Source organism: Psittacula echo, assembly GCF_963264785.1.
Source record: "Psittacula echo genome assembly, chromosome: 1".
In the NCBI taxonomy this organism is placed as follows: Eukaryota; Metazoa; Chordata; class Aves; order Psittaciformes; family Psittacidae; genus Psittacula; species Psittacula echo.
The window spans coordinates 111,897,994-111,917,052 of record NC_137735.1 but is presented as its reverse complement, the minus strand read 5'-3'; the positions used below and the strand labels follow the sequence as shown (position 1 = coordinate 111,917,052).

At 39.0% G+C, this 19,059-nt stretch overlaps 1 protein-coding gene across 1 annotated transcript in view; it reads right to left on the bottom strand.

Moving 5' to 3' along the window:
* The window catches only part of VWF (von Willebrand factor), a gene marked incomplete at both ends in the record, with an annotated part of 137,037 nt that overhangs the window by 51,481 nt on the left and 66,497 nt on the right, over window positions 1–19,059 (bottom strand). Inside the window, 6 exons of the mRNA XM_080609897.1 lie at window positions 715–879; window positions 1,858–2,001; window positions 11,121–11,264; window positions 12,431–12,550; window positions 13,358–14,706; window positions 17,890–18,025. Coding sequence (XP_080466023.1) covers window positions 715–879; window positions 1,858–2,001; window positions 11,121–11,264; window positions 12,431–12,550; window positions 13,358–14,706; window positions 17,890–18,025 — 2,058 coding nt within the window. The remainder of the gene's footprint in view (window positions 1–714; window positions 880–1,857; window positions 2,002–11,120; window positions 11,265–12,430; window positions 12,551–13,357; window positions 14,707–17,889; window positions 18,026–19,059) is intronic.

The following is a 19,059-nucleotide window of genomic DNA, read 5'->3' as shown; positions in this document are numbered from 1 at the left end:
AAACCTGTGCAATGACTAACACAATGAGACAGTGGTTTGCACAGAGGACACATAGATGCTATTGTAATAGAAATAACAACAACAATATGAATAATAAATACCTATACACACACACACACAACAATGGCGCAAAAGGAGTAAAATACTGGCCAGAGTTGGAGCAAGTTTCCTTAGATGGGGAGCATTGCTATCTGCAAATAAACGGGTTTTTGTTTAAAGTATTTTACACCTTTTTGTCCAGCATTTGTTTTCCTGGAAAAGTAAATGCTTTCTTATGCTCTTTTTTTAATTACACTTTGGCTGAATTCTTGCTAAATATACACAGAAAAATACGTAATTTGAAATCCTTATTCATAATTAACTTGTAACATTTCTGAAGCATGTCCTCATTCATTCTTGACAGCTTGAGCTTTCCTAGTGTCCTTCAGTTAATGATTATTAAGATGACAGCTTGAAAGTTCAGGCCTAAGCAATTTTAAAAATCTTGTTGAAAGTTGTTTGATTATAAAAGCAGTTGGCTACATGGTGAAAGGGCTCAGATTTTGTTTTACACCTAAGCAATGGTAGTGGTCTAGGTTAGTATTTGTGATGATTGTTGGTGAAACACTAATGAAGCAGCATTGGGCTGACTTCTTAAACCAAGAAAAATCTCTCTGGCTTTGGCATTCCAGTTTCTAGGTTTCAGTTACAAGGCTGCAGCTTTATTGGACTTACCCATGCACACTTTTTTGATAAATTCACTGTTCAATGTGATCATAGTGGACAAGTCTTCAAAGTTCTGAAGCTTCATGATTCGGTTAACAGCAGATGGCCCAGTCAAAGTCCTTAATTGCTCTTCATCATATCTGTTCCCAACTCCAATTGGAAACAGGGATACCCCTAGGAAAAGAGAGTAACATGTTTTAAGTGAGCAATGCACAGGACATTGTGCAAATACAACAAGTCTTTGTTGCATTTTTTTCACTTGCTTGAAAAAAAAAAAAAAAAAAATAAAAGAACTGGGAAAACCAGTTAATTTTCATCCACCTCTTGCATCACTCCCTCCACATAGGCTAAAAGCAAATAAGGGCAGAAATGGTGATGCTCCAATCACAGTGTTAGCTACAATGAGCTCTATTTTTTCCAAGCATAAGATCATCTGCAGACTTAATGACAACACCAATAATTCTGTGATTCTGTCATCTTCACTTTTTTCCAAATGCAAAGGAATCTCAATGAGGCGCTTTCTTTTTTTCAGTTACATGGCAATTGGATTATTGTCAAAACATTTTGCTAAAAAATAACAGTTCCTAGTTGTCATTTAGACCATAACTTACTCAATAGCTCCCAAAGCAGCCTACAAAGGAAGTTCATATTCCTCTGCTGAAAACCTGAGGAAGCTCAGGTATAGAGACTCCAGCCAGAAAACATGAAAAAACATCATGCAGTACACATTAATAGCAAAAGTATATTTCTGTATAGATCAGTGTAGAACCTGATCAAATCCTCTATTGAAATCAAATCTGCCAGTGAACTCTTCAAGTTTTACTGTTCTGCAACAGTATTGAATTTATAATATTAAATTATATCATCCCTGTCTATCCACAGGACCTTGGAAAATGAAATCCCACTAATATGTGAAGCCTATGGAAGTTGTTCACCTTATATTGCAGATTGGCCTTGAATTTACCAGCAACTCAAAGTCATCTTCATCAGGCACATTTTGTTCAGGCTTATTTCTTACCAGAACACTATGCACAGTAAGTCCTGAACTTATATAACCATACCAGCACCTTAATTTTACATTCCTTTCCTCTAGTGAATTCCTTAAAAAGCAGTAAATCTGCTTAAAAATAGTGACAGTGAAATGAGATTTACTGTTCATTCTTGCAGAAAGTGCAGCAGCCTCCACAGTGTCTTCTGATCTCCCCGACACAATGACTATTGCAATCTTTGAAGCACTGGGTCTCCCCCCACGGGATTCCGACATTGCATTCTGGACTACAAAATCAATGGCTTTTCCTGTGAATGAAGAGATGAGACATATGATAGAAAACTCATAGGGGGCTATAAAACTAAATATTAATATGTATTAGTAAGTTATACAGTACTGGAGAATACTTGTTCTTCAGGGATTTTTAATGCTTGCTTTATTCCTGCTATATAAAAGATCTCAGCTATTAAGAACCTGCTCATATTATTAATACAGCCCAACACAGGAGGACCATCCTTAGCTCTCCAATCTCTGAAGTAATAAGAATTTTACTACCCTTCCTTGTCCACGAGGATAAAGTTATTCTCACTTTTCTAGTTACCTTTTCCGGAACTATTACCATTGCATACACAAAAGGGAAGATATTGTACAACACTTATTTCCCAATTGCAGAGCAACAGTGACATCCAGTGGCTATCTGACCTACAATTCACACTATTTTGAACTGAATGCACAAGTAGATAGAGAAGACCTAGTCCTTCCCTAATTTGGTCAATTTTTCTATGGTTGTTAAAAGTATTGCCTTCCTACTACCAGCAACCTCTCTGAAATACAGACTCAGACTAATCCATAATGTCAGACTACCCCATAAAGTAACAGAGCAAGGAAAAAAAACCACCACCAATCAACCAACCAAGCAAAACCCATCAAACCCTACAAAACACATGAAGAAATTCTACCTTAGCTACCAAATACCAACTGGCTTAAATGAGTAGCTGCTGCTCTTTCATTTAACATCTGTGAACACTCAGGCAAGTTTTTGTTCAAACTCATGACCTCAGCAAGACAGCACTTTGCTAGTATTTGTATTTAGATATGTATTTGCACAAATATTTATACTGGGAATTGTGATATGCAGCTTTCTTAAAAGCTCCTTTGGGCTTGCAAGTTATCAGGAAGTAGAAATGATACCGTGTGACTGATGTGACATGCAGGGCAAACAGTGAACAGTGAATAATACATACTCAAAAGACTAGTTCCTCTGAGTAATCTGCAATAACCACAGAGCAGAAATATGCTTGCCTGAGGAATTCACTGAACAATTTAAATAACAAACACATTTGCGAAAGACTGGAAGTCATATCATAGGTAATTCACCAGCACACCCCAAAAATACCTTAGCACACCTGAACACTTCATGTCTTCTTGCATCACGTCATCCGCCCCCTTTCACTGGTAGATGCAAAAGTTCCTTTTCCCAAGCCGTTGCAAGCATGAACAACCTCTAAGAAGCTCACTCAGCACACTGACTATTGATAATGTGGCAACAGCAATCGGATATTCTAGAAAGCTTTCAGGAAAATAATCAGGGGTTCAGGAAGAATGTATCCTTTGAAAAAATCTATCTTATAATAGGTGTCTGGAAAAAGCCCTGATGTTTCCTTTACCACAGTACTGGTTTGGAGGTGATGTTCCCGTCTTAAATATTGTTGCTTTCCCCAACCTTTCCTGTTGTCTCATACACTTTATTTTCCCTAACAGCTTCTTACTCACTTCCCACCTTATCCAGCCATCTCTTCTTCCCCATTAGACCATTATCACTATTTCAACCCCAGAGCCTTAGCCTCATTTTCATGTGTCATCTCTCTATACAGTTGCTCACAACTAAACAGAAGAGCTGCGACCCACGAGGAACTGCAGCTAGGCCCTGTCATATCTACCAGAGGAATAGGATCCACATCACTTTCTTCTCCTGTAAGTTTCTATCCAGCATGTACCATTACAAGTCCAGGTTGGACGGAGCTTTGAGTAACCTGGTCTAGTGCAAGGTGACCCTGCCCGTGGCAGGGGGGTTTGGAACTAGGTTTGGAACTAGATGATCTTTAAGGTTCCTTCCAGGCCAAACCATTCTATGATTCTATTATTATCTCCACTAGCAATCTCCTGTCTAAAGAGGGTTGTATACTTCCCCAAATTTTTTAAATTCATTTTCCCAAAGTTTTTTAAATAGCAAGTTGCAAGTTTGTTTAAATCAAAATGCTTTTTGGAAATGTAAATTATGATTTAAAAGAGAAAAAATATATAAATGTCAACAGAAAGCTTTCAACAGTGCTTAGGACCAAAATGGGATGTTTCTCTTCTGTTTCTTGAAGCGTTATCTTTTATTTCGTTTTTTCACTGTGTAGATGAATTTCATTCATATAATTTAATTTTCCTTTCCACTCTAATTCTGAATTATATTTTATATACTAAATGAAAACACTTTAGAGCTTCTGTTCAGTGAAAACCTTGAAATTTCAAATGTTTTTCTACTTGCAACAAAACATATTTTAAAATATCATTATTAGTTGGGCAATGGAGATTCCATTTCACAAACTGCTATTCCTCACCAGAAAAATTAACTAGCCCCAGGTATTTAACTCATGTCCAATATAGCTGTCTCACAATCATTGCTACAAATGGTTTTGTTGTTCAATAGTTACTCCGTATGTCTGCAGATGTAGATGTTAGATGAAGAATAGCATGCTAGCTATAAAAAACTAAGGGATAAAACAAATTTCAGAAAATTAATATGACTATATTCCAGTCCCCGAGATTTTTCCAAGATGGTCACTGTGCCAAAAAATTGATTCATTTCCCTTTTGTCCTAGGAAGAATTACTAAAAAAGTATTTCCAGTTTTAACTTTAAAATATTTTAGGTTAAACTTTTGCACAGCAAGAAATTACAAATGAATTTTCATTTTTTTATTTGTGAAAAGTATTTCTGTACTTGTCAGTTTTTAATGACACTTTGATTTTTGTGTGGTTGGTGTGGTCACCAACTTCTCCAGGTCCATTTTTATTACTCCCATTAATTCTGAAAACTTTCAGAAACTTGCACACAAACCTGTAAACTGGAAAATCCATTATTTTTATAATTTCTAATAAAGAAATCAAGTTCCATTGTAATAGAACCAGGGACTATTTCAAAGTCCCCAAAAAACAATTACTCATTTTGACGCCTGGAAAATTTGTTTTAGTGTACTAAACACTCTTTGGATGCCTCCCCTTATTTTGAAGCCAGAGAGAAAGAGCCAGGTGTCTGAAGATAGGATCAAATGAAACTTTTATCCTGCTACAGGGATTGAGAAAGTCACCATCCCAAGCTGGAAGATGTCTCTTCTCACCTGTTTGCATCTGCATCCCACCAGGGAGAGAAATACCAAACTACTCAGAAGTCATAAGAAAAAAAATATGGACTGCTAGTAAAGTGACCAATGTGAACTGAAGCATAACAGTAATCTGCCATTTTCATACCAACCAAGGTAATTTGAAATGTTTACACTGAAGTAGCATCAAGCATAAGACTACGTAAGACCAAAAAGAGAGTGCACAGCATCTTGGACATAATTAAACTAGCTTTAAAATGACCAGGTCTGAGCCACACAGGCTTCAGCCTTTATGAGACCACCTTGTGTCTTTTACACCCCTCCAGCAGCTGACATCTGGGCCACTGCTGCTCCTGGCTCCACTCCAGCTTGCTCTGACTTTTCTATATACATCACAAACACATCTCCGGCTGTGTTACTGCCATAGCAAGCTGCTGGCAGAAGGAAGGGTCCACTCCTCCAGGAACCAAAGTGCCTTGCTTTCAGCCATTCTGGCCCTTCCCTCAGCTCACTAAAGGCTGAATGCACATCCCTTCCCACAGAAAAAAGGCAGAGCAAGTGTGCAGCACTGAGGTGTCACAAGGCTGGATCTGTGCCCTTCTGCAGTAGCTAGCTCTTAAACCTGTTTAGCTGTATGGGACCACACCATCAGCTATTCATTTCAGTGATGGACTCTAGAGAAAATCGAAACGCTAATAGAAAAATACCCTAAATCCTGCTCCATAAAACAACAAAATAATTATTTTTTGTCTGAAGAAAATCTGACAGTGGCCAAAACATCCTTTGCTAGCATTGACAAGGGGTATCATATAGCCCCAGTGAAGTGAACGGGAGGTTTGCCATAGGCTTTAAGGGTTACGTGTCTTCAAGGGGTTTCTTTTTGTGTGCTTGTTAACTGAGGTGCAGACTAGCAGCCAACATGTTCCCACATACTGAACACAGGAGTAAACTGTTAGTCTCATGTGTTATTGTTACAAAAGGTTTCTGTTTCTTGCATATACAATGTACTATCCAAAAAAAAAAGCAAAAAAGGCAAAAAATGGGCTTTGGAAGCAGAACGATTTCTATACTCATAAGTACTTAAGGCATTAGACATACAACCCATGAGAAATCAAGATGGAAGTCTCAAAGCCAAGATCCTTCACTGCATACAGGAGAATAACAGAGCTAAGAGCAGCATGACACACAATAAAAAAAAATCTGTTCCCAAAGGCAGTGGATGTGATGGGGAATGCACGTCTGGTCGCCTGCCCTGACCTCCAGCCCTCTCTTCTACTGCCTCCTAACATGTTACACTTATGCTGGTTCCTGACAGGTATAACAGTCACAATTTCACACATGTGCACACACGCACTTCCCAAATTTTAACATCTAGACATTTATCTGGATAACTGAACAAACTGGCCTAGCTTGCAGGCGTAGCGAGCTCCCAGCAGCCTTTCAGCTCAATCAGTAGAGCACGATTGTTGGTCACTGGGCAGGTTCAGGGAAAAAATACAAATAAATAAAAAGAAAAAACAAAAAACAATTGATATATATTGGCTGCTTTAAAAAAGGCGAGTCGGTCATTCCAAAGGATGCTATCACAGCATATCACCTTCTCCCCAGCTTTCAATACTTTTAGTACTAGAGTAGTCAGGAATGCATCTTTCAGCACTGATACTCTCCTGATTACACTATACAGTACAAAACAGAAGTCTGTTTGGAATATCATTAAAGCAAAACCAATAGAAGATATCTTACAAAAATTAGGGGGTTGGGGGGAATGGAAAGGGATGACATTACTGCACAATCTTCTCCTGTCAGCTAAGGTTATGGACTTGTGATGCTGAACTTCTGCAGTCAGAAAAGCCTTTGCAAGAAACTTCTTCTGGTTGCCTTGAGCAAGATTATTTAATAAGGGCTAATTAGCTGAATAATTATTTTTTTTTTTAATCACCTGATGCACATTCAAGCCAAACTTATATTCTGTAGTAATATTTCAGAACAGCTCATGTAAGAGGTTCCTGCAAGGACTGAAAGCTGATTAAATAGACATAAACAAGCTTTAAGGACAAAAGACAATCTGTTGAGTAGAGCTGGAGGTGTTTAGTGTCAGCCTACAGGGAATTACACTATATTCTGCCTTATTGAGTAATTTCATTAATGATTTGGATGAAGGAGGGAAAATGTGTAAAAAGGCACACTAATTCGAATCACAGATATTAGATTGGGAGCAATTATAAACACCATGGAAAGAACTGAAAGAGCACAAGGTGCTCTAGCAGTGTTTGAAATACATCCAAGAAATTAAAGTTAAAAAAGATTCATCCCAAGATAAGCCAACCTGAAGGAAAATAAACCAACACACAGACATTTAATGGTTTGGTGGGTGCCTCAGGGAAAGCAGAAACTTCCTAAAAGCAACCTTTGCAAATACTTTCTTTAATTTTGTCTGAAATAAGGAACAAAACGTAAAGCCCCCGTGAGGGTCTGTGGAGTTGTGACAGACAGGGGATTCCAGTTAGAGGAAGGTTCCTGCCGGGAACTTGTGAATCAGTGCCTTAAGTGGCCTCGGTGGTTTCACTAACACTTCTGCAACATCTTGACCAAAAAAGAAAAAAGACACAATAGGTCCTAATCACTCACAAGTACTGAAAGCTGCCTGGGAAAGAAGACATATGATTCCTCACCACTTGAAGCAGTATGGGAAAAGCCAACACTATCTGGACTGTTGATAGTCCAGAGGGCATCTATTTAACCAAGCACATGTCTAATCAGGAACAACCCTCCATGATGATAATACTGTAGCTGGTTTTTACATCTTATTTTGACTTGAACTTGACATTTTGACTTAGTATTGACTTGACATTGAATTGGGTTTTTTGAACTGAAAATAGCAGAATATTTTAATTTTGAAACAAATTAGCTATTGCAAACTGATTCCACAGATCAATGCTTTAAACAGCCAATTCTTAGCACATTAATAGTCTGGCATTAACATGTGCCAATTAACAGAATAGCTAAACTCTTCATGAGCAGTACAGATTTGTCAGTCCAACAGCCTACCAGCACTGAAAGGCGCAGGCCACAAGGTCACAAACTGCCTTCCCTGCTTTTCTGACTCTCTAGCTCACAAATCCTGCATTTCTCTTGCCACAACCAAGACCATATTTAACTGACAAACCTTGTAAGAAATGAACTAAAAATAAAAGCAAGCAAACAAAACCACCTCCCAGGATAGTGAATTAACAGAGAAGAAAGGAAGAGACTAGTAGGCACCCAAAGCTGGCTTCAGAAAGAAGCTGACACCACCAATTCAGAAACAGCAGTGGGGGAGCAAGTGAGGTAGTCCTGTCTTTCAGTGGATGGGAGGGAGAAGGCTCTGTGGATACTTTATAGCCGCCTTTCAGTACCTAAAGAGGGCCTTCAAGAATGTAGGAGAGGAACTTTTTACAAGGGCATGTAATGGTAGGACAAGGTGTAATGCTTTAAACTGAAGAGAGGAGATTTAGATTAGATATAAGAAAGAAATTCCTCACTATGAGGATCAGGTTGCCCAGAGAAGCTGTATCTGCCCCATTCCTAGCAGGGTTCAAGGCTAGGTTGGATGGGGCTTTGAGCAACCTGGTCCAGTGGAAGGTGCTCCTCGTGGCAGGGGGTTGGAACTGGATGATCTTTAAGGTCCTTCCCAACCCAAACCATTCTGTTTAATTTATTCTGTGATATTACATCAGGGATTGCTCAGCGTGCTCCCCATGACTCTCCTAAATACCCATGAATGCTGAACAGAGGCATGTTTATGTGATTCTCAGTTCTCTTGCACAGATCACACTTTTAGATGAATGAAGGCTTACATAGCTCTTGCTTGCAGTTAGGTTTTATTTGTTTGTTTGTTCGTTTGTTTGTTTCTCAGTTATTTCTTCGGTAAAGTCATACACAGTTTCATGTGTCTAAATATTCCCAGAGCTGCTTCTCAATAGGTCACTGGAGCCATAATTTGCCTGATGTTATTTTACTGCATAAGCATGGGAAAGCTTTGTGGTGTAAGCTGCTCTTTTGTTCTGTCTATGTCCTCCAATAGTCTAGTTTTTCATTATTTCTTACTAATAAAATGTATCTCTCTCCTGGAGTTTCCTTACGGTTAAATGAAAGAGAACATTTATACAGTAAGCCTTTTGCAGCACTGGCAACAGTGCCTACTTTATAGGCACATATAGCTTTTTTGACCAAAATAAGATGATTTGGATCAGCAAAGATTGAATAAGGATTACGCAGGATTGTGTTTCTACCATAGGGAAACTAATGCAAATGAGAAGAGACAGTGCTGGTCTGATAGTAACAATATTTTTGATAGGTAAATCCTGATCAAGTCCTTCGTAGGCTAGAAAAGATTTCCAAAGCTACTTAGGGAACTGCAACATCCAGACTGAGCCATCTACACTTTTTAAGCAGCCTCTTCATTTCCAGAAGCCAGAGCACAGACAGAAAGACATGAATGACCATGTGTTTCCCATGGATGCTGAGTCTCCTACACATTGCAAGGTACAGGACAGGACCACAGTGACTTATTTTCATTACTTCATTCGGGAGGAACTACTTCTACTCTATTCCATTTTGGTTCATTATATTACATCCCTCATTGTGGTCTCTGAGCATTTTCCAATGAGACATAAACAAATCACTAACGAGTATGTCATGTGGCTGCCTCTCCCATTTCATTTCCCAAAGGTCATGTTTTCTCTGTTTATCCTGTAGTTCAGTGTAGCTTACTATACACATTAAATGGAAGGCTTCATGAAACTTATCTATTTGTACGTAACAATTTATCCCACAACGAGCCTATAGAAGTCTCATCAGCCATCTGGTATTTTTATTCCTCCAGGCTGAGAAAGCAATCATGGCTAATCCTCCTGCGAACTATGGAAGTCAGGTTTTATTTCTCACTTTTCTGTACCAATAACTCTTTACAGTCTGAAGAAGGCCAAAGACCCTAAAAATCTGTGTACTGCTCAACTCTTATAGGACCCTAATGCTAGGTGGCTGCCAGAGCATATGTAGTTCCAGTCCAGAAGAACAAAATTCTCAGGATATCTGGTGAAAGATCAGATATGCTGTAGGAGAATAATTTTTGCTGAACCCTACAACTGATACATGTGTGTGTACTGAATTTCCACAGACCCAGTGTAAATTCTGTGCTATGTTTTAGTACATGTAAATTGAAGTGGACATGTTTTTCAGAATGCAGTTGTCTGGAACAAAAGATGATGTTTCACAAGTAGCTTTTCAGCTAAGGTGCCGCCTTAGGTGATCCTTGCTCCCTGGCACCATCCCTAACCTTGTGCCAGCCCAAGTCCTGTGGGACCAGCACAGCAACTTGGCTGAGGAAACTGAACCACCCAGAATATAACTCCTGTTTTGCTAAGTTGTTTTTCAACCAGATGGGTTAGAGTGGCTGAGAACAGAGTAACAAACACCTGACAGTAGCAGCTACTGAAGTCAGAATAAGCAGTTGTGCTGCTAAATGTCTAATTAACTAATTGCTGGTGAAAGGTTAATGATCAAAATCTTCACTTCTTAATTATGTCTTGCTTACTTAAAAGATAATTAATGCAAATCCTAAGAACTACTTCAAGGCAAAAAAGAAACTGGTCGTCTTGTTTCCAAAGTACATTAAGATGAAGCCTAATTCAAGTAACCTACAGATACAGTTTAATAAGAGTAAATTGAAACTTTACAATATGTACATTTCTTGGTAAATACATGAGTGAACAAAAAAAACCCTGAGTCCTCCTACAGAACGCTACCACTGCGCCACCCCTGGAGACTTTCAAGGCCAGACCGGATGTAGTTCTGGGCAACCTGATGTAGCAGAAGATGTCCCTGACCATTGTAGGGTGTTAGACTAGATGACCTTTGAAGGTTCCTTTCAACCCAAACCATTCTATGATTCTTTGATTCTAGGAGTAGCACTGACATAAACTGGTGACTGGGGCCAGCCTATATTCAGTATTTCCGTGTTTTGGGTGGGTTTTCTTTTTCCTCTTGTTTAAACATCAACATCCACATAATCACTCACCTAGTCTGGTAGGACCTTGCTCCCTTTGTTGAATTGATTGCACCATTTCTACAAGCTTTTTAGCCTCTTGAGGCACATTCCATGAAATTTCTAGATTATTTTCCCTGGCATACTGGAGAACTGACACATGAATCGAAGTATTGCCTGAAACAGAAAGCAAGAAATACACATTTTAACCAGTGCATATAAATGTCTTAAAATAAATAAAAAGGATACACTATGGTTGTGTTTTACATTAAGGAAAACTAGATAGCGATTTTCCATCAGAGTGTGAAAGCTGCAGTTTCAATTAGAAGATCAAAACTGAATTATTTCCAGGTGAAAAAAAATATGCAATACTGCTGGAAACAGTTTGTTTTCTGTCAGAAATTAGCTTGCGGTATTTTACCTCAGGTCAATTTGAACATGACTGAAGAATTTCAATTTATTGATCTCCAAATATTATTCCTTTTCCATTTTAAAATTGTCTAAACATATTTTTTTTTATGTGCACATTATTTTGCAAGAGCAGTAGTTTGATGCCCCATTTGTCTGATGGGCCAAGCTCCCCAGATGACTACATTTCATGCAAATTTCCCTCTGTGCTGAATGACCTAGCTAAAGGTGTACATCCCATCAGTACATACTCTGCAAGCAAGCCTAGCACTCCCAAAAAACATCTGTCATCCAACATAAGACAAGAAATAAATCTCAAAAAGTCATTTCTAGCATCCTATGTTAGCCAAAAAGAGCTGGTCAGAACCAGAAATGCCAGTTCTAAAGACTAAAACCTTGCAGTGGGACCAACCTTGAACGAAAAACAAAATATCCATTTTAACATGAGCCAAAACTGAACTTCAACTATTATTCTCATTTGTGTCAAACCTAATCCAGAAGTGAACCAAAACCAACCACATATTTTTGCTTTTCTGCCACACAAAATGGTTCACCTAAATCTCCATGCTGTGGCAAGGACCTCTTTGCCTGTTTGGCACACACACTTCTTGTCCAGTGCAGTATAAATGGAAGCTCATGTAAGAGCTGCTGTCTGAGCTATTTCTTGTCACACAATTTCCCAAATTAAATATCAAACCTCTATTCACCTGAACCAGAACAGCTTGGTTTAAGAGAAAACTGAACTGTATCTGAACCAAAAGCTTTACCAGCCTGATTTCCCCAATAAAAACTTAATTTTTTTTTTTTGAGGAATTGGAATGAGCCATTTAAAAATAAAGAATTAAGAAAACTGATACTGAGAAGCTGGTTTGTCCTGTATAAGCAAAAGAATACAAAACGTCTTCATGTGTTTGACTGAAAAGACAGACACATACTGATCTCAGCACTTTCAATAAATGCACTTATAAAGTTTTTCATTTCCTCAAACTCTGATGCTCCAATATTGGAACTTCCATCCAGAAGAAACATGACATCTATTGGTTTGTTGCACAACTCTGAAGAGGAGGAGGAAGAAAAAAAATGTTATTTATACATGTTAACCACAAGTAGCATCTGCTAATCTACTGGTAGGAGCAGAAAGAGGAGAAAGGGCATTTTGGGAAAATATGCAAATAATGACCAATTGAAACAATAAGTTATGCCCCTTCAATGAAAACCTTGAGATTTTATACTCAGTGGGATGCATGGGCATTTCAATTCCTGCTTTTCTAATAAGGCTATTTTACTCTCAGTGGACTAAACCAAAAACAAGAAGCAAAAAACCCTGACAAAATAAAACCACAACCCAACAGCAGCAACAACAACAAAACAACAACAAACAAACCAAACCGCAAAATAACACCAACCTCCCAAATCCTCCCTCCCCTCCTCCTCCCACCCCCTCCACCAAAAAAAAAAAAAAAAAAAAAAAAAAAAAAAAAAAAAACACTAACACAAAAACAATGAAGTCTCTTGAGGAAAGAGGAAATATAATTTTAACTTTCTTGAGACACACAGATAAGATCAACCTTTTTTCTTCTGTCACTCTCCAACCTATCTGAAAGCTACTGTACTTTACTGACAAATGGAGCCAAGGACTTCTGCACCTACAGAAGGCTGGCTGCAGGTCTTAGCTTGGTACTGCTGAGCTGGGCCAGCATCCTCAGCTTCCACTGAAGATAAATGGTCCATCCTTGGCATTTGGACAAGAATATACCAAATGAGATATGGGAAACCTTCACATTTCAGTGATGTGAGGGGGAAGTGGAAGAGACAGGACAGAGGAAAGAGTAAATTACACAGAAAATACATCCAAACTTTACCTGGAAGGTCTGTCCAAGCTTTCCAAACTTTACGAAAGCAGCATGACTGCAGCACTAATTCAGGTGCTTCTTCAATAAGTGTGTTATAACTATGTAAGATAATGGGATTATTAGGATGACTGATCTTTCTGAGCTCTTGGATATTTGCCTTGGGGATTATGCCTATGGGAATAACATTTATGCTCCCAGGAGGTCGTGTGATAACATCAGTGGAAGGACTGGATGACACCATATATACTAAGTGAGGAACATCTTGCCTGCCCCCATTCACTGCCGTAAATGTGTGTTTGGAAATATAATCAAGGGCATTCCCAGTGTTGGTAGCCTTCCCTCCTTGGAAGGGTATGCTCCTCACCTTCTCAAGAATACTTTCTTTTGACTGTATTTCCCTAAAGGAATACTCCAGAGTGACAGACTCTGAATACTGCATGACTGTAACATGAATATCTTCCTGTCCCACATTCATTTCTGTGATCACCTTCTCAAGGAACTTCTTGACAATATTGAAATTTTCCTCCCCTACATTGTCAGATCCTTCCACAATAAAAGCTATGTCCAGCCTTTTGCGAGTGGGCTTTTCTGAAAGGGGTGGTGGTGCTGTAAGTCCCCAAGGGGAAAATAAGACACTGGATAAGGGTGGAGGGGATGTAGCCTGCAACAGAGAACTTTCTTCAGGTCCAAGATCACACAGACGATCAATGAGGAGACCCCTATTATCCATTAGCTCTAACACGTTGTTCAGTAGGAAGGCTTTATTATCTGGTGACTGCTTTTCAATGAACCTGATTTGCTCCACACTGACATACGGTCCAATCCCTACAGGTATTACTGTGATTTTTTTATTCTTCAAAACTGGGAGGATGCTGCGGAGTTTTCCTGAAGACTTGCTTGCTATAAATAGCACTGCAATTCTGGCAGCATTGGTTCTTTCTGCTTTTCCAAATACATGAAACACGACGTATTTAAGGACTTCAGCAGCATTTGATGCTTCATCACCTGTGTATTTTATGTTTTGGACAATTTTTCTCATCTGGGACTGTGATTTGATATCTTTAAGGCCAAGATAGATTGTGGGGCCAACCCTGTACACTAGAATTGACACTCGGATTTTCTTTTGGGAGATGTGGAGTTTCTTCATCATGCCAGTTATGAAAGTCTTTAGCTGTTCAAAGTCCTCCTCTGACAGTTTATTGGAACCATCCATGAGGAAGGCCAAGTCCATCATCTTGCTGCAAGAGTATTCACTGGGTGGCAGTTCAATGTCCTCCTCTGGAGCAGGTGTTGTCAGTGTTAGGGTGTCTTCCACTGGCTCACAGGATACACATGTTAAGTTCTTCCCTTCACACAGACTACAAAAATCAACAAATTTAACTGTAAAAAAACAATTCTTATAATAACACATCATCCACATATAATGAAAGAATGTGCATACAGAAACAGTTACATATCTCAAAAACACAACAAAACCAAAACATGATGTGAATCAATGTGAATTCAATCAATGTGAATGAATGGTCTAGTGTGATGCTTCCCTGACCATGGCAGGGGGGCTGGAACTAGATGATATTAAGGTCCTTCCCAACCCCACCTATTCTATGATTCTATGATTCTTTTATCCCCCTCCCCATTTCCCCACAGCTCCCAACATGGTACTGTACAGCTAAACCCTATATATTCATGTATGTTTGTTGAGATCCAGGAAACATGACAAACTACGATGTGCTTGTCAGAGGAAACTGTCTTTACAATAGCCTTTGGCAGAATATGTAAAATCTGTGTCTGGAAATTGCCTAGAAATCCACTGAGCTTCGGCAACAAGCCACTGGTAGACTGAACTAGCAGATCTGGTTTGCTTCACAAGGAAGCAAAACATGAGGCAAACTGGAGGCAGCTAACACAATGTAAACTTCTGGAGTAAGGAAAGATGCTTTTAGATGTGATATGACATAGTAGACTTCGTGAAGAGGCTAAGCTTACCTAGATTTTAACTGCACTGAAAATAAAAGCAGCCTTTTGTCTACCTCTAAAGTGCTCTACATTCCTTTTCTTTTTCCTGACTTGATTTTGTTTTGGATAGAGCTTTGGCACACGTTTGTCCTCCATTTTTTTATGTCTGCATTACCTTCGTTTTGTTTACTGTGTTCTGTTTTCCAGTCCCTTTTCTCATACTAAATGACATATTTCATCCATAGCTGTTATCTCTTTTATAGTCCTACATCTTTCCCCACCATTTCTACTCACCTCCATTAGTACATTTTTCTCTTCCCCTTTCCATCTCAGCTCCCATTGTTCTGTCCCCTCATCTCTGCTTTTCCCACTAATCCTTCTGCACTGTCATGAGATTTTTCACCTCTGTCACCCTTCACCTCACAGTATCACAGTATCACAGTATGTTAGAGATTGGAAGGGACCTCAGAAGATCATCTAGTCCAATCCCCCTGCCGGAGCAGGAACACCTAGATAAGGTTACACAGGAATGTGTCCAGGCGGGTTTTGAATGTCTCCAGAGAAGGAGACTCCACAACCTCCCTGGGCAGCCTGTTCCAGTGTTCCGTCACCCTCACTGAGAAGAAGTTTCTTCTCAAGTTTAAGTGGAACCTCTTGTGTTCCAGTTTATACCCATTACCCCTTGTCCTATCATTGTTTGCCACTGAGAAGAGCCTGGCTCCATCCTCGTGACACTCCCCCTTTATATATTTATATACACTAATAAGGTCCCCCCGCAGTCTCCTCTTCTCCAAACTATAGAGACCCAGCTCCCTCAGCCTTTCCTCATAAGGGAGATTTTCCTTTTAGGAACTTGTTTATAATTCATCTTTCTATCTCTAGGAAAGCTTTAACACTTCTGCTTTTCTAATTCCTGGTTGTGAGATTCTCTTTACTTCAGTTGTCAGAGAAAAGAACATGACTGTAATTATGCACAGGGTGGTACAGACTCAGTCAATATATTTTCCTTGTCTTACTGTACAGGCCAAGAAACAGAATAGGAAAAGTTTATGAAAGAGCAAAGACTAAAAGAAATGCTTGCTTTTACTGACACAGAAACCCATGATGTACCAACTAAATAAGTCAATACTGGGAGAAGGTCCCGTTTTCCAGGACAAGACTGGCAACGTGGCAGCTTAGTTTAAGTTCCCTTAGTTTAAGCACTATGTTCTTTTCAAGCTGCTTCTAGTGTCTTCCTAATTGAAGAATGCACAGCTACTTTTGGCATTAACATCTAGCAAACGCAGATTTATTATTTTAATCCTAATATGAATGAGCCTCTTCTAGTTTCCAATTTCCTTTGGATATTTGCTATAAAATTCATTTTTGTGCAATATTTTCTATTGTTTGTACAGATGGTGTAGGCATCTAAATTAGGTGACAGCTATGCAAAAGGATGTTTCCCTAGTGAGGTAAGTTTTCCTAATGTTCTGAAATCGTTTGTGAGCAGTGGCCAGTGTATCAACATTTAAGATAAATTATTATTAAGGATTACAAAAATTAGGGAACAGAGACTCATTTATGAAGACTTTTTGTTTTTGACCTTTTGATGGAATTCAAGGAGCTCTGCTTATACTGTTGAAAAAAACATAATAAAACATTAATTGATTAGCCTAACAGTTTCATGCCCTGGGTTTATAGCACAGACTTACACTAGACCAGGCAAGAGGCCAGGAATTCCATGCCCATCCACAGCTTCTGAGAGGTTCAAAGCGCTTGGAGCTAAGGTGATAGTCTGAGCTAAATAGCTGCTGCAGTTTTACAACTCAGTTACTTTTAAATATGATCAAATTACAAGGTGGAAAACTCTCTTGTATTCAGTGTTAGAAATTATTATCCATCATATATCCATCAAGGGTCTAGACATCCAAAGAATAAAAAACTTTCAAATACTACAGGCCATGGCATAATATGCCACTGGGAAGTTTACAGAATGAAAACCGATCTCTGCCACATTGCAGCCAATGGCCTTCATTCTGCATGGTGCACAGCATGTGCACCCTGTCATTAATTTCATCATATTTGGAAATGCATCCATGCAGGATTGGACCATGGGATATCATCTTAAAATCTTGGGGAAAATTGTTTTCCAGTAACAGCACACAATTCCAACTGTTAAAAGTCTCAGCGAGTGCTAGGCTGAGTGCACATTCAGATCTTGCGCTATATCTAAGATTTTTTTAGTCCTGGCAAAACGAAAGAGTCTGATGGCTTTACTGATGTTGAATCACACCTCACACAAAAAGAAGTGGAACATCTGAAGCCAGTAGGGCCACCTACACATGAGAAAACGCCTTTTTTGACAGGAATTTATGAATTTCACTTGCTTAAATTCAGCTGACATTCTGTAATCCCTACTGTCACTGAAACACTTCATCTTCAGATTTTATGTGAAGGAATATTGACATAAAGGATAGTTTCCAAGCTTCACCTTCAATGGTATATTTAAAGTTACATCCAGAAACTTATTCATGTGGATGTGATTCATGTCTCCCTCTTCATCCTACTCAACAGGCATGCTATTTGACTGAATAAGCTTATCATACCAAGACTGACAGTGCTGTGGATCATCTCTGTTCAAAACCATTCTCCTTCCATGCAGGATCTTGACATCCCCAACTGCACACATAGGACATTCTTCTGGACTGACACAATCCAGGGACAGTTCATCAAGTATTTTCCCTGTTTCAAAATAGCACAGCAGTATAAAAAATGCCAATTTTCATCTATTGCAAAACTAATCATTGCATTTACCCTGCTATGAAAAAAAACATAATCTGCAACAGTCAGTACCGTTCAGAAGGTGAATATATTTTTAGAACAAAGCATTGACAATAACAGGGGAAAATAGCATTTTCCTTTTTATGTGTATATCATTTATTTCTTCCAGTATCCCTTACCTCCCTCTGATCCCTCTGATCAGAGATACCAGGGTCTAGAATAGCTATTCTGGATCTTAAAATACCTTCTTTCTTCATCTTCCTATCTTCTCACTTTGCCTTTAGGAGCTATTTATTCATCTGCTTATCTTTCACTCTTTCCCTTAATGCTTGCCTTTCCTCTCCCTGCCCCATATTTCCCGTATTTTTTAATTTCCTTTTCCCTTTTTCCTAATCAACAGCTTACTGATTAAAAACAACTGTTTCTATGAGACAGTTGTTGGGAACAGTTATGCTGAAAGATCATGCTCTCAGGAAGACGGCTGCTGGGCACTCTCAGGAGCATCAGAGCCTTGCGGGTAGTAAGCAGGTCAAGACAATGACTTTCCACCACTACAGTAGTTGCTCTGAAGCAGGGCATTTTACGAGTGCCCAGCACAAATTCATACCCTTCTTTAAACACATAGTCAACAACCTCTGTTGCTACACAGCCCCTAATTTTCCTAAGTTCCTTTCTTACCACCTTGTTCCCATCCTCTCTTGTTCTTGCTAGCAGTGCTTCATTCTTTTCCTTTAGGCACCTTTTCATACCCTCCACATACTGTGCTCATTTCACAACTGAAAACCAGGATGCCTAAATACCTTCCTCTTGTGCAGTAAGAAACTGTAGTGAAAACACATCAGTAAGCCTGTTAAGGAATTAACTACTAAATGCAAATCTTTTACAATGTCCAGCCTTACAAATCTGTGAATATTTCTGGACTGCAATGCTTTCATGCAATAGGAAGACTTAGAGGGTTAAAAAAACCCCAATTACAACAAAACTCCACAGCAATA